The sequence below is a fragment of the Pleurodeles waltl genome, chromosome 4_1 (genome assembly GCF_031143425.1).
Source record: "Pleurodeles waltl isolate 20211129_DDA chromosome 4_1, aPleWal1.hap1.20221129, whole genome shotgun sequence".
Classification (NCBI taxonomy): domain Eukaryota; kingdom Metazoa; phylum Chordata; class Amphibia; order Caudata; family Salamandridae; genus Pleurodeles; species Pleurodeles waltl.
This window is the reverse complement of record NC_090442.1, coordinates 232,149,964-232,163,529: the sequence shown is the minus strand read 5'-3', so window position 1 is coordinate 232,163,529 and position 13,566 is coordinate 232,149,964. Positions and strand designations below refer to the sequence as shown.

At 44.0% G+C, this 13,566-nt stretch overlaps 1 protein-coding gene across 2 annotated transcripts in view; it reads left to right on the top strand.

Annotated features, from left to right (window-relative positions):
• The window catches only part of IPO8 (importin 8), a 650,601-nt gene that overhangs the window by 33,169 nt on the left and 603,866 nt on the right, over window positions 1–13,566 (top strand). For both annotated transcript variants that reach the window (XM_069228192.1, XM_069228193.1), the window contains exon 2: window positions 2,663–2,744. In XM_069228192.1, coding sequence (XP_069084293.1) covers window positions 2,663–2,744 — 82 coding nt within the window. The remainder of the gene's footprint in view (window positions 1–2,662; window positions 2,745–13,566) is intronic.

Sequence of the window (13,566 nt, the reverse complement as noted above, 5' to 3'; positions counted from 1 at the left end):
GTAGGAAAATGCTTTGTGAATGTGGAATGCCTCTATATTGCTAGTACATAACAGCCATAACCCCAATGCCTCTTGCAGCAAGTTAATAATATTAATAATAAATCGCCCCACCACCAGTCGAAATGTATCACTCAAATATCCGCTTTGAATATATTTTGGAAATTGAACAATTTTTCCATTCTATTTTGGTATACATATATTAACTCAACCAAGCCAAAGCTTCTCAATTAATACACTGGGCTGCACACTGTAGAGCTACTTATTGGTGACTGGAGAGCTACCAGTAGGTCACTAGCTACTCGTTGTAGAAGCCTGCCCCAGAAAGTGGAGCATCCTAAAATCAACCCCCCTAAACACAAGTCCTATCCTCCGCTGCTGCATAGATATCCAGGGCCATGGATGAAGAGAATGTCTGGAAGGTGCGCGGCGAGGTCTGTCTGAACTGCTTATTGCAGTGCCATATTAATGCCATATCATGCAGCAGCTCTCAGAGTCGTAGCTGTTATTGTTGAAGCAGGTGTAGTGGCAATGGGGCTAGAACTTAATGGGACACACTACATCCCCTTTATTGCATTTTTACAAACCGGGGTGACTATATTTCTTGCTTGAATTATGGCCATTTGCACCCTTGCAACGCCACTGGTGGCTGTTAATACAAATCTGCCTGTGCAGTTAGCCCCAGGCCAGTACCCATTGCAGTATTGATATAGTGTGTTTTGCTTTTATGATCTACAGTATGTGCAAGTATGGCAGGTATATAATTTTCCTTCTATTAATTTCATTTAAGACACAACCCTCCTCAGCCCAGAATATCCTGACATTTTAGCTTTGACAGTATTATTTGTCAGGTAGAGGTAATTCTCTGAACTGGTGTTCTCAACAACACTCAGTGGGCTTACTACGTTGTGTTATGTGGCATTTTTGACGTGACTTTTATTGAGCAGAGATGGATGAAATTGTGATTTTGTCCTGATTGGTTTGGTTTATTTAATTCACATCCCGCGCAGTAGTACACGAGTGAGTCAGTCCCATATTGTTCGTAGTACTCACTGAGGGAATCTGCATCTCCACTTAGTGATTTTTTTTTTTTGCAGTAAAGAGATCTATCTGCCCCTCGGGAACATGATGTGATTAATGTTGATTGCGATCCTTTGATTTAAGGAATATGCACACAATATGTCTCGTAAATACAGAACTGCGGGTCCATTTTTTTTTTTTTTGTCGGTGCTCTACAGTGTGCTAAGCCGCATGACACTGCCAGAGATCCTGCATACAGGTAATCGCCATCTGAGATCAAAGGATACCAAAAGTTCCTTTTGGATACAGAATACTTTTTTAAACACGTGTTCAGGTGCTAGAATATAACACGTTTGATTTGTAGCTGTTTGCAAAGCCCCCCCTGGTCTGGTTTTCCATATCGATGATGGGCACCCAAGAAGGATGGATTTCTCCCAGAAAGACTGGATAAACACTACACAAATGATTATCATTTAGATTAATTGTATGTAAATTCATGTGGAACATCTGACATGGATCCAACTATAATAGACGTTTCGCTCCCTTTTTGGATCTTTGAGCTGTTTGTGACATGTTCAATTAATAGAATCCGAGCATCACAGGATTACAGGTCCAATTAGTCTTTGAGTATTAAGGAAATTGAACGTACTCGGAATAGGTATTAAAGGGCGCATTGCCGTTTTTATTGTCAAATTAGCCACTACAGAAATAATTATGAAAATGTTTGTTTTGTTTCCTTGCTTACTCCATGTGTCATTTGAGATTCGTACCAACCCCGTTATGTGTGTTACTAAGTATACATGTTGCACACATTTCGTTCTGGCCATGATCCTGTGTTGCAGTAGTTGTGACTTTGAAGGCCGTTCTTTGTCTACAAGCGCAGTGGACTTATCTTCTGAAATTATAAAAAGTAGCAGCAGAACGTTGATTTTATGGGTATATGCTAGTATTAACTCAGTCTACTTACCTACAGGATCTTCATTTATTTTATTGTTTTTGTACAGCACTCGCACTCCAAGGTTGCTCTGAACGCTGTGGGAAACCGCAGTTGTTGAAACAAACCAGTGGAGGCACAGGCTCATCTAAAGTCCTAACGTCCGTCTGATAAGGAACATTCTCTGTATTTCCTAAAATCATATTCTATAGGATGGGGAAGCAGCAATGAGTTCCAACAGATGATGAGCACCAATGTGCCAAAAGTAGCAAACAGTGGTTGGAGGCTGGCCCTAAGTGATATTGACCATACGTGCAATGTAGTGCTTGGGGATAGAAAAAAAAAGGCGCATTTGAAAGGTATCATAATGCCATAAAAAACAACTTCTGTTTTCCTTTCTAAACTTTACAAATATTTGCAACATTGAAAAAGCCAATAGGTCTGAATTTTATGTGCTATCACGTACAAATAGCTATGCACAAATGCAGTCTGCCTCCTGTATCACATTTTAAGCCACAGCCCAACAGCTTTCACAATACTTGTTTTACCACAACCCAAGAGATGGCAATAGACGATTGTTGTGGAATAGCTTCTTCGCCAACGATGTTTAAACCAACACAGAGCTAAAACATTTAATTTACATTCCTCCTTCGGTGAGGCAAATGTTATATGTCAGTAGTTGTACATTTAATCTTATTTTTTTTCTTGTAGTCCTACAAGATCATCAACTTCGCACCTACGTTATTACAGATCATTGTTTCTGATCAGGTTGAATTCCCAGTCCGTCAAGCGGGTGAGTTATTTTTTAATTAAACAATTTAAAGTAAAATGCAAAACGAAGGCCTTAACACTTATTACATTCACATTTAAACAAAGATTAATCTAAATAGTTGCCTGGTATTGGCACACAAAGAACGTACAGGTACAAATACAGGTTGGTGGGCAATGCTTTCTTTTACATTGACGCCTCCCTAATGTGAGTTTTTAACCTATGTATAACCTCATCTGCACTATTTTGTTCGTCTTTGTTTCACAGCTGAGCTGTCACCAGACCTTCTGTGATACACAGAAAGAGAGGTTTAAGAATTGAGAAGGGGTTTAGCTCTGTCCAAACGTTGATTAGCTTGAGTATAGCATTTGATTGGATAGAAGTTGTGAACTTCCTAAGACAAAGAGTGTTTGTAATGAACTTTCTGTCTTTTTGGAAAGCGTAGGCTCAAATCCCAGTGCCGAGTTGTTACAGCAAGTGGAAATGCACAACAAATACTGTAGGCCTGATCTACTATTAAATCATATGCAAAAGCCAATAAGCCTTTTATGGTAGAATGTTTTTGCACTTTGTTGCAGCCTTTAGATAGGAATTTTGTTACATAGAGTCTGAATAATTCTTATAGTAGCCAGTGGTTGTGATCGTAATTGCCCCTTTGACAACCCCGTGGTAGAAGATATTCCCTGTGATAATCCATGTAGAACCTGTAATGAGGGACAAGGTTGGATGTTTAGTTGTCTGCCAGACGCTTAAAAAATTCCTTGCACCACATAGGCAGAGCGCGTTTGGATTAGCCCTATTCTGTCATTGCCCTGCTAGTGCCTTTCACATTCTGCTTCTGCCTATAGCAGCAAACCGTATGGGCCAGTGAGTTAGCCTACGTCAGCCACTGGCTCTGTTGCATATGCACATCCATCTAAAAATGATGTGCTTTCGTGCCTGGTTGGCGAGCCACTCAGTTAATTTTCCATTTTCTCCTTTTTTGAGTCCCCATTCGCTTATTTCTTCTTCTTTTTTTATTTTTTATTTTTTTTTAATTTTTTAAAGAAGATAGCATCTAGATGACTACTTGAGTAGCTAAACTCATCAGCTTACCAATGAATGGAAACACTTTCATTTATGCCAGAGTTATTGGTCTTGCCAATAAGTATCAACTTTTCTTGTTATATATAGACCAATGCATCTGCTAAAAGGGTGACTACAGAATGAAGTTCCTGGCAGCACACTATCCTGGCAATAAAGCCACTTAAATAGTAGCAGACAGACAAATTATATGCAATCCTATCCTGTCCTGCCTCAAACTGACAGCTTGGGTAGTTAGAACAGCAACATTATTATGATATTCTCAGATGTAGACGCAACAGTATTATTTGGGTTCAGTCAAACTAGTGTAAGACTGCACACCAGTGTGTGTGTGTGTGTGTGTGTGTGTGTATATGTGTGTGTGTGTATATATATATATATATATATATATATGGATATATATATATATATATATATATATATATAGTGCCAAACCAACAGAAAGTCCTCTGCTTTTCACTGGATGTCTTGTCAGCAGTGGCTGCTGGTGACGTTTGAAAGTTGTGGGGTGTAGAAGTTGATTATGAACTGGCCGTAGCGAGCAAGGTAAACAAGCACAAGTGACATTAGAGTGGGTCAGTTGGTGTGGACCTTGCCCTGAGAAATGTTTGAAAAATGAAAAACAAACTGCTGTATTTCAGAGCAGATAGAAAAAAATACATGAGGCATGGGGGTAGTACAAAGGCAACTCTACTCCTTATCCTCTCCCTCCTAAGTCGGACAACTCAGACCAGGATTCCCGAGCGCTATCATGAGCTATTGCTTGGTCCTGGCACTTTCGACCATTAGAGGGCACATTTGGTTTCATTCTTATTATGGCCAAAAGTCTGATTACTCTTGAAAGAAAATGTAGATCTGAACTTCTTCTTTTTTCATTTAAAATCCCTTATCCCACACGCTTTTAGTTCATCTCTGACTTCCACACCTTTCTCTCTGCCCCTTTTTCTGTCATTTGCCTTTTAATGTTTGACTATGTGCATGTGTAAAGGAGAATTGCTCCCCATTGAGGATACCAGGTGGGGGGATGGGGCTCTGCGTTTGTGCTTCTCCCAGCTCCCTGACACACAGTGAATTCTGAGACCTGAATTCGACATGATGGACTGGTCATGGCAAGATACCGGTCAGCCTGACATTCACAGTTCATTTAAATTACACAGCTATCTCGTCCTGCCCATCACCCTCATTGGTCATGTTCTACCCAATGGCAGGAATAAGTGTTTTGGCCATGCCCTCTTACGAAGGTTAATAAATGGTGAGACAGGGTGGAATAAAGCATTTTAATTTAAGGTTTTTAGCATATCCACATTTAGAATAAAGATGTTTCAGAAATCTAAATGTTTCTAAATGTGGATATGCTAAAATTCTGGCATGGACCCGGCTCTCCAGGACCGACTTTGCAGAACCATGCCCTGGAGCCCTACAGCTACTGCTGCTTGTCAGACTCTCCATGGACATCACCTCCCAGTTCTTCCGATATAACATGATAGTTAGGTTGGGTGGGTGTCTGCCTTCTCTTGTCTTGTAAATAATGTTTTGGCAGTTACCAGTAGTTGGAATACCAGCTTCCATTTCTTGACACCCACCTCTTCCTAGATCTCCCTTTAATGAACCTAGAATGGAAAAGCTGAGATTCTATGCGATCTTCTGTATTCACTTGCACTTTATGTAGCAGTGATGAAAGAAGGAAAAATAAAAAATAGAGTTGAAAAGCCCTCCATTTTCTTGATGGCTTCTGTCAGAACCCCGTTTAGAGGTCCACAGGGCAAGCATGAGCTACTAGGCCCAACCGCAGGCATTGAGGAATTTTACTCTGGATGTCCTGGGTCCCGGCCTACTATGGATCCTGAGCAATTGGGCCAGGTACCGGTTCAACACTTGACTTTCTGTGGCAGTGCGAGTCGAGCAGTCCAAGACTTGTTGGGTGAGGGAGGTAAACACCACCAGGGGGGGTTGTAGAGGGGGGGCACCGGCGGACAGAGGCTCACGACTCAAAATATGTTCAGCAGCACCAATACATGATTGTCTGGTCAAATACTAGCTTTTATGGAAAAAGGAGCATTTATATACAATCCAAAAGTAAAGGACGACATTTATAAAACATGCACACAGTCCCTTGAAGTCAGTGCTCTCGTATTTCATAGACAGGTTCCTGAGTGTAGGAGGCTGGACTGGCTTGTAGTGAGTACCAAGGGGTACTTAAACATTGCACCAGGCCCAGGTATCCCTTATTAGTGTATAGGGTGTCTAGCAGCTTAGGCTGATAGATAATGGTAGCTTAGCAGAGCAGCTTAGGCTGAACTAGGAGACGAGTGAAGCTCCTACAGTACCACTAGTGTCATATGCACAATATCATAAGAAAACACAATACACAGATATACTAAAAATAAAGGTACTTTATTTTTATGACAATATGCCAAAGTATCTCAGTGAGTACCCTCAGTATGAGGATAGCAAATATACACAAGATATATGTACACAATACCAAAAATATGCAGTATAGTGTTAGAAAACAGTGCAAACAATGTATAGTTACAATAGGATGCAATGGGGACACATAGGGATAGGGGCAACACAAACCATATACTCCAAAAGTGGAATGCGAACCACGAATGGACCCCAAACCTATGTGACCTTGTAGAGGGTCGCTGGGACTGTAAGAAAACAGTGAGGGTTAGAAAAATAGCCCACCCCAAGACCCTGAAAAGTGAGTGCAAAGTGCACTAAAGTTCCCCAAAGAGCACAGAAGTCGTGATAGGGGAATTCTGCAGGAAAGACACAAATCAGCAATGCAACAACGATGGATTTCCAAACGAGGGTACCTGTGGAACAAGGGGACCAAGTCCAAAAGTCACAAGCAAGTCGGAGATGGGCAGATGCCCAGGAAATGCCAGCTGTGGGTGCAAAGAAGCTGCTACTGGACAGTAGAAGCTGAGGATTCTGCAGGAACGACAAAGGCTAGAAACTTCCCCTTTGGAGGATAGATGCCCCACGCCGTGGAGAGTCGTGCAGAAGTGTTTTCCTGAAGAAAGACCGCAAACAAGCTTTGCTAGCTGCAAGTCGTGCGGTTAGGGTTTTTGGATGCTGCTGTGGCCCAGGAGAGACCAGGATGTCGCCAATTGCGTCAGGGGACAGAGGGGGCGCCCAGCAGGACGAGGAGCCCTCTCAGAAGCAGGCAGCACCCGCAGAAGTGCCGGAACAGGCACTACGAAGAGGAGTGAAACGGTGCTCACCCGAATTACACAAAGGAGTCCCACGTCGCCGGAGGACAACTCAGGAGGTCGTGCAATGCAGGTTAGAGTGCCGTGGACCCAGGCTTGGCTGTGCACAAAGGATTTCCGCCGGAAGTGCACAGAGGCCGGAGTAGCTGCAAAAGACGCGGTTCCCAGCAATGCAGTCTGGCGTTAGGAGGCAAGGACTTACCTCCACCAAACTTGGACTGAAGAGTCACTGGACTGTGGGAGTCACTTGGACAGAGTTGCTGGATTCAAGGGACCTCGCTCGTCGTGCTGAGAGGAGACCCAGGGTACTGGTGATGCAGTTCTTTGCTGCCTGCGGTAGCAGGGGGAAGATTCCGTCGACCCACGGGAGATTTCTTCGGAGCTCCTAGTGCAGAGAGGAGGCAGACTAACCCCACAGCATGCACCACCAGGAAAACAGTCGAGAAGGCGGCAGGATCAGCGTTACAGAGTTGCAGTAGTCGTCTTTGCTACTTTGTTGCAGTTTTGCAGGCTTCCAGCGCGGTCAGCAGTCGATTCCTTGGCAGAAGGTGAAGAGAGAGATGCAGAGGAACTCTGATGAGCTCTTGCATTCGTTATCTAAGGAATTCCCCAAAGCAGAGACCCTAAATAGCCAGAAAAGAGGGTTTGGCTACTTAGGAGAGAGGATAGGCTAGCAACACCTGAAGGAGCCTATCAGAAGGAGTCTCTGACGTCACCTGCTGGCCCTGGCCACTCAGAGCAGTCCAGTGTGCCAGCAGCACCTCTGTTTCCAAGATGGCAGAGGTCTGGAGCACACTGGAGGAGCTCTGGGCACCTCCCAGGGGAGGTGCAGGGGAGTGGTCACTCCCCTTTCCTTTGTCCAGTTTCGCGCCAGAGCAGGGCTGAGGGATCCCTGAACCGGTGTAGACTGGCTTATGCAGAAATGGGCACAATCTGTGCCCATGAAAGCATTTCCAGAGGCTGGGGGAGGCTACTCCTCCCCTGCCTTAACACCTTATTCCAAAGGGAGAGGGTGTAACACCCTCTCTCTGAGGAAGTCCTTTGTTCTGCCTTCCTGGGCCAAGCCTGGCTGGACCCCAGGAGGGCAGAAACCTGTCTGAGGGGTTGGCAGCAGCAGCAGCTGCAGTGAAACCCCGGGAAAGGCAGTTTGGCAGTACCCGGGTCTGTGCTAGAGACCCGTGGGATCATGGGATTGTGCCAACAATGCCAGGATGGCATAGAGGGGGCAATTCCATGATCATAGACATGTTACATGGCCATATTCGGAGTTACCATTGTGAAGCTACACATAGGTAGTGACCTATATGTAATGCACGCGTGTAATGGTGTCCCCGCACTCACAAAGTCCGGGGAATTGGCCCTGAACAATGTGGGGGCACCTTGGCTAGTGCCAGGGTGCCCACACACTAAGTAACTTAGCACCCAACCTTTACCAGGTAAAGGTTAGACATATAGGTGACTTATAAGTTACTTAAGTGCAGTGTAAAATTGCTGTGAAATAACGTGGACGTTATTTCACTCAGGCTGCAGTGGCAGGCCTGTGTAAGAATTGTCAGAGCTCCCTATGGGTGGCAAAAGAAATGCTGCAGCCCATAGGGATCCCCTGGAACCCCAATACCCTGGGTACCTCAGTACCATATACTAGGGAATTATAAGGGTGTTCCAGTATGCCAATGTAAATTGGTAAAATTGGTCACTAGCCTGTTAGTGACAATTTGGAAAGAAATGAGAGAGCATAACCACTGAGGTTCTGATTAGCAGAGCCTCAGTGAGACAGTTAGTCATAACACAGGTAACACATACAGGGCACACTTATGAGCACTGGGGCCCTGGCTGGCAGGGTCCCAGTGACACATACAACTAAAACAACATATATACAGTGAAATATGGGGGTAACATGCCAGGCAAGATGGTACTTTCCTACACTGAGTCCAAGTCCCCTCTCCTATTTATAATGGTTATTCCCCATTCATTACAGACGACTTTCAGGTTAAGCACCACTAGTAGTCCAAGTCTCAGGAGTCCCACTCTCACTCTTTAGTAAAGTAAAAACTGTTCCAGCGCCAAAGTGCTATCTGCTAGTTAGTTTTCCCGGGACCATTGTGCCTGTCTGTCAGGTTTAGCTGCACCAGCATGATCCGATGGACAGTAGTCTCTGATTGCACCTCATTAGCGGACCATGATTTTACAACGGCTGCATCCAGTGAGTCCTTGACACAAGCAGTTTAAGAGGGTTGTGGTTGGTGGCCTTGAGTTCCTCAAACACATTCCTGTAGCGGTTGTGGGGTTCTTGATGCTCCTCTGATGCTCGTAAGTTTCACGAGTTCCTCCGCACAAGTGGTGGAGGCAGGAGGAACAATGATGCTCCTGATCTTGGTCGTTAGTGGTAGCTTGAGCCTGCTTGGGTCACCACAGCAGCCTCTTTCCTCCGATGACTGCTTCAACCAGACCATGGTCAGTGCGTTCTCCCAGCAACCCCCGGTTTACAGTGGGTCATCGTTCCTCTCCTATGCGCGGGCTACGACCCCATTGGCATAGCAGCAATTTCACATTGGCCCTGCCTGGCAAAGGGGTCACCAACTTCATCCTGTACATTGCCTATGGCCTGATCGGCACGGCAACCCAATCGGCATGGCACAAATCTTCATGCATACAGGCTTGCTGACTTTATAACTGCAGAGGGCAGCGAACAAATCAGTGCAGTAACGGTAAGAGCTCATTTCATGGTGGCCCACCTTTGGCTTACAGGAATCTGCTACCTTTTGATGTGCCCTGTGCTCTGCCCTGCTTTTCCTCCGGAACGTAGTCTGTCACAGCAGGATCGACTGCAAATCTGAAAGCCCCACAACATAGGCCATAGGGATTACAGGAGTTTCACACTTGGATATCAGCCACAGTGATATGTGTATGAAAAGGTCACTCCAGGGCCTCAGCCCTACTCTTTATGATTCTCTTATCAGCCCAATCTTCTTGCTATGTGGCCAGGCCCCTTCCAGTGACCTTTTTGTGAATCAAAGTGCACCCTTTAAAGTGCCTGGCTCTCCCTTCCTTCACAGTGTCCCACACAGCTTACCGGAATACAGCAATTCACAAATCTGTTTGAAGGGATTCATATAACTACTGTCCTCTTGTTCCTCTAGTCAATGCTGGGTCTCCCAAAATGGAACACAGAGTCTTTCCATGTATTTTACCCTTCACAGGTACACATACACCAAGCTCATGCATTCATGCACTGCATAGCACAACATCCTTCATTTAATGTACTATTCACAGGCACACACACACACGCAGTATATGCATGTAATAAGCACATACAGTACAGCACTGCATTATCCCTGTTTTGTACCACTCAAAGGCACACATGCACCCAGCACATGTGTATCACACAAGCACTGTGCAACACGCCACACAAAACTGATGTAGGCCAAAGGTGAGTTAAGCACCCAGCAGCAGAACTTTTAATGAGTTAGTCTGTAGGCCTCAATCCAGTGACACAGGTAAGATGGACCTGTTCACTCCTACTGATCACTAAATGGTATGCTTCTGCCACTGCTCCCGTGCCACTTAACTTCTGGAAAAGGCAGTAGCCTTTCACCACTATGAGGGTAGTGGTTTGGTGACCCTACTGGTCCAAATAAGACCACAACCTGTGAGACAGCCCAATATCATGGCATTCATGCATGAGCCATGTTGTCCCACAACAACAAAAATCGGCATTAGGGATCCAGACATCATTTCAATTGGGACATACTGGGCAGAGGTGCACGTCCATCCCCATGTGAGAGACTTTCCGTCCCAACAGCTTTTAACACCTCTTTCCAACATTTCTTCAGCTCAGGGCACAACAACCAAATATTTATGGTATGAGCTCATCGGCCCTTCCACATTGCCTCCAGCTGTGGTTCGAATAAATCAAAAATATGCTTTTTCTTTAAGGGGCTAGATATCACCATGGCATCATTTTAAAGAATAATTCTGTGCGCATGGTAGCTGGATTATGCTTTATGAAGTCCTTTCATGTTTTTCCAACAGGACCTTAACATTGTTTTATCTAATGAGGCTTCCTACATCATATAAATCTAAATATGTAGTTATCATTATTTCAAAAGGTGCCATCCATCTCATGTCTGCCTCTGTCACCCCACTCATCTTCTTACAGTCCTATGTTCTGTTCTGTCTTCTCGAAGAAAGATCCACTGTGGAGAGGCAATCACTCTCTACAGTTTTTAAAAAGCCACTCTTGTCAGTGTCCAGGGAAAAGTTTGGATTAAAATGAACCAACGTTTCAGGAGAGGGAGAAATCATGAGAAGTCCTGTAGTCTCCCTGGAGACCACAACATCTAATAAGGTGTTGGTAGTTCTGTTTCTTTTATTGGTTGTACACAGGCAGCATCACACAGCAATTGTCCTATAAGTGCTGAGTATATTCCCTTGAAACTAAACATTGTTCTGCTTTATTGCAATTCCTGACCGCTTGGAGTCCTCTGATACCCTCATGTCTTCACATCTTTGCCAGATAAATCATAGTATGTATCTCTAAAGGTCAAAGAAGACCTTCCTCTCATTGCAAAATGGAGCCTGAAACACACACAGTAGATTGGGGAATTGTGCTCAGCGTGTCAGTAGAAATACTTCCCATCCACAAGATCTGTTGGTGTAACCATTTATGCAAATTTCAGTGTGCTGTCCAGTATATTGACAAATGGCAATTTACTACATTATGGAGCCAAATGGATCCCCAAGTATTTCACTGACGTGATATCTGCTTGAAAGGGTAATCAAGTTTCCAAGTAGTTCACCTTCTCAACCATTGGTTTTACAAGCAGGAGAACAGATTTGTCCATTTGAGTTTCAAGCTTCAGATATCCTTCTTGAAATTAGATTTCCATCTCTACCTTGATATCTGCCTAGGAAACTGTCTTCTAGGAGCAGCCCTTTGTGGTTTCTCATCTCGGAGGAAAATGGGGGAAGCTTATCACTTAGCTCTAATCTACAGCAAATTCTAGTGCTTTCAGCCCCTCCTGCAGTATTGTTAATTAGAAGTTACTTTGTTCTTGCAATTCTCAAGGGAATGTCCAATAGAATCACATTTTAAGCACTTCAGTAACTAGGAGGTTTACTGTCCCTTCATCAGATTATCTGGGGCTAGACCTTTTAGTAGGAGCTGACGTTCTCACAGAAGTTCCTTCTGCTGGTAGGATGACAGACTGACAATCATTTCTCGGGGGGGGGCTCATCTCTACTTTCTAGGGTATACCTGGTGCACCTTTTTTAGGTCTGCTGTGTCTCCTTGGTGACTGAGAATTTGTACTAAGACTGGAAAAACCTATTCCAATATATCCAACCACTCAACATCCTACGTCTCATTCTGAGTTCTCACTTTGTCCCTCCAGACTCTCATGGTCTGAACCTTGGTAAACCTAAGTGTAAGGCTTCAACAGATTTCTTCTCACTTATTTCTGCCACAGTGCTAATTTCTGTGCGTTGCTCCTCCACTCCCAGGACCTGATACCAATTTGGTCCACATCCTTCCGTGGAGTAGTAAAGGCTTCTTTCTTTCATTCATTTCCTTTTTAAAGTGATATTTCCATTCCTTTATTTAACACCTGGAGGCACGATTGGAAATCGTTCATTAGAGAAGCCATTTTTGGAAAGAGTGATTGTAATACATGGATGTTATTTACCGTGAGGGGAGCCACCTTCCTTATATGCATCTGACTTTCAGTCATCCTTATGTAATGCTACATGGGGTATAATTGGCTGAGCAGAGACCTTCTCAGTGTGTATTGTGGTATCCATCCCAGTAGCTCCATGTCTCGCTTCCAGGCTCCAAGCTCAGAAATCTAAGAGATCTCCAAACTAGTTATGTGGGCAGGTATCAGAAGTAGTAGTCTTGGAATTTCCCACACATGTTTGCAGCACTGTCAAGTAGACCTGGAAGCATATTAGTTGCCCTTGGTAACCTTGCAAGAACCACTGAAACCCCAGTTGGTGCACAGTCAGTCTGGCTGTGTCTGATCAAGTTTTCTGAACAAAGAGGTTCATGCAATCCAGTTCCCAGGCCACATCGCTCTGTAGTAAATCTGGCAATCCTCATGTCATCCCTTGTGGGATTCGGGTTCAAGGTGTTTGCATCTGATAACTGTAAACAACAATATTACTTCGAGTAACTTGCTGTACTACTGTTTTCAAGTCAGCATTACATATTTTATTTAGTGGAATGTTTTTCACCATGTTACCAGAGCTGATTTTCCGCTAGCGGAATAATCCCTATCTCTTAGTTACCTCTAATATATCTTGCAGATATTTGTCACAAACTCTAGCAAGGTATATTGTTAACTGTACTGCATATATGCCAGCATTATAGGACAAGAAAGTGGGAGATTTTGAAAAAAATCGGGGAATATATTTTCCCAATTTACTACTATTGAAGCTGAGGCAATTTCAACTGGGAGACAGCCAAAATAAAGCCATTTTTTGCTTAAAAAAATCAGGAGTCTTCTGCCTGAATCAGGTCTATTGGCATGTATGGTACCTGCTTTAAG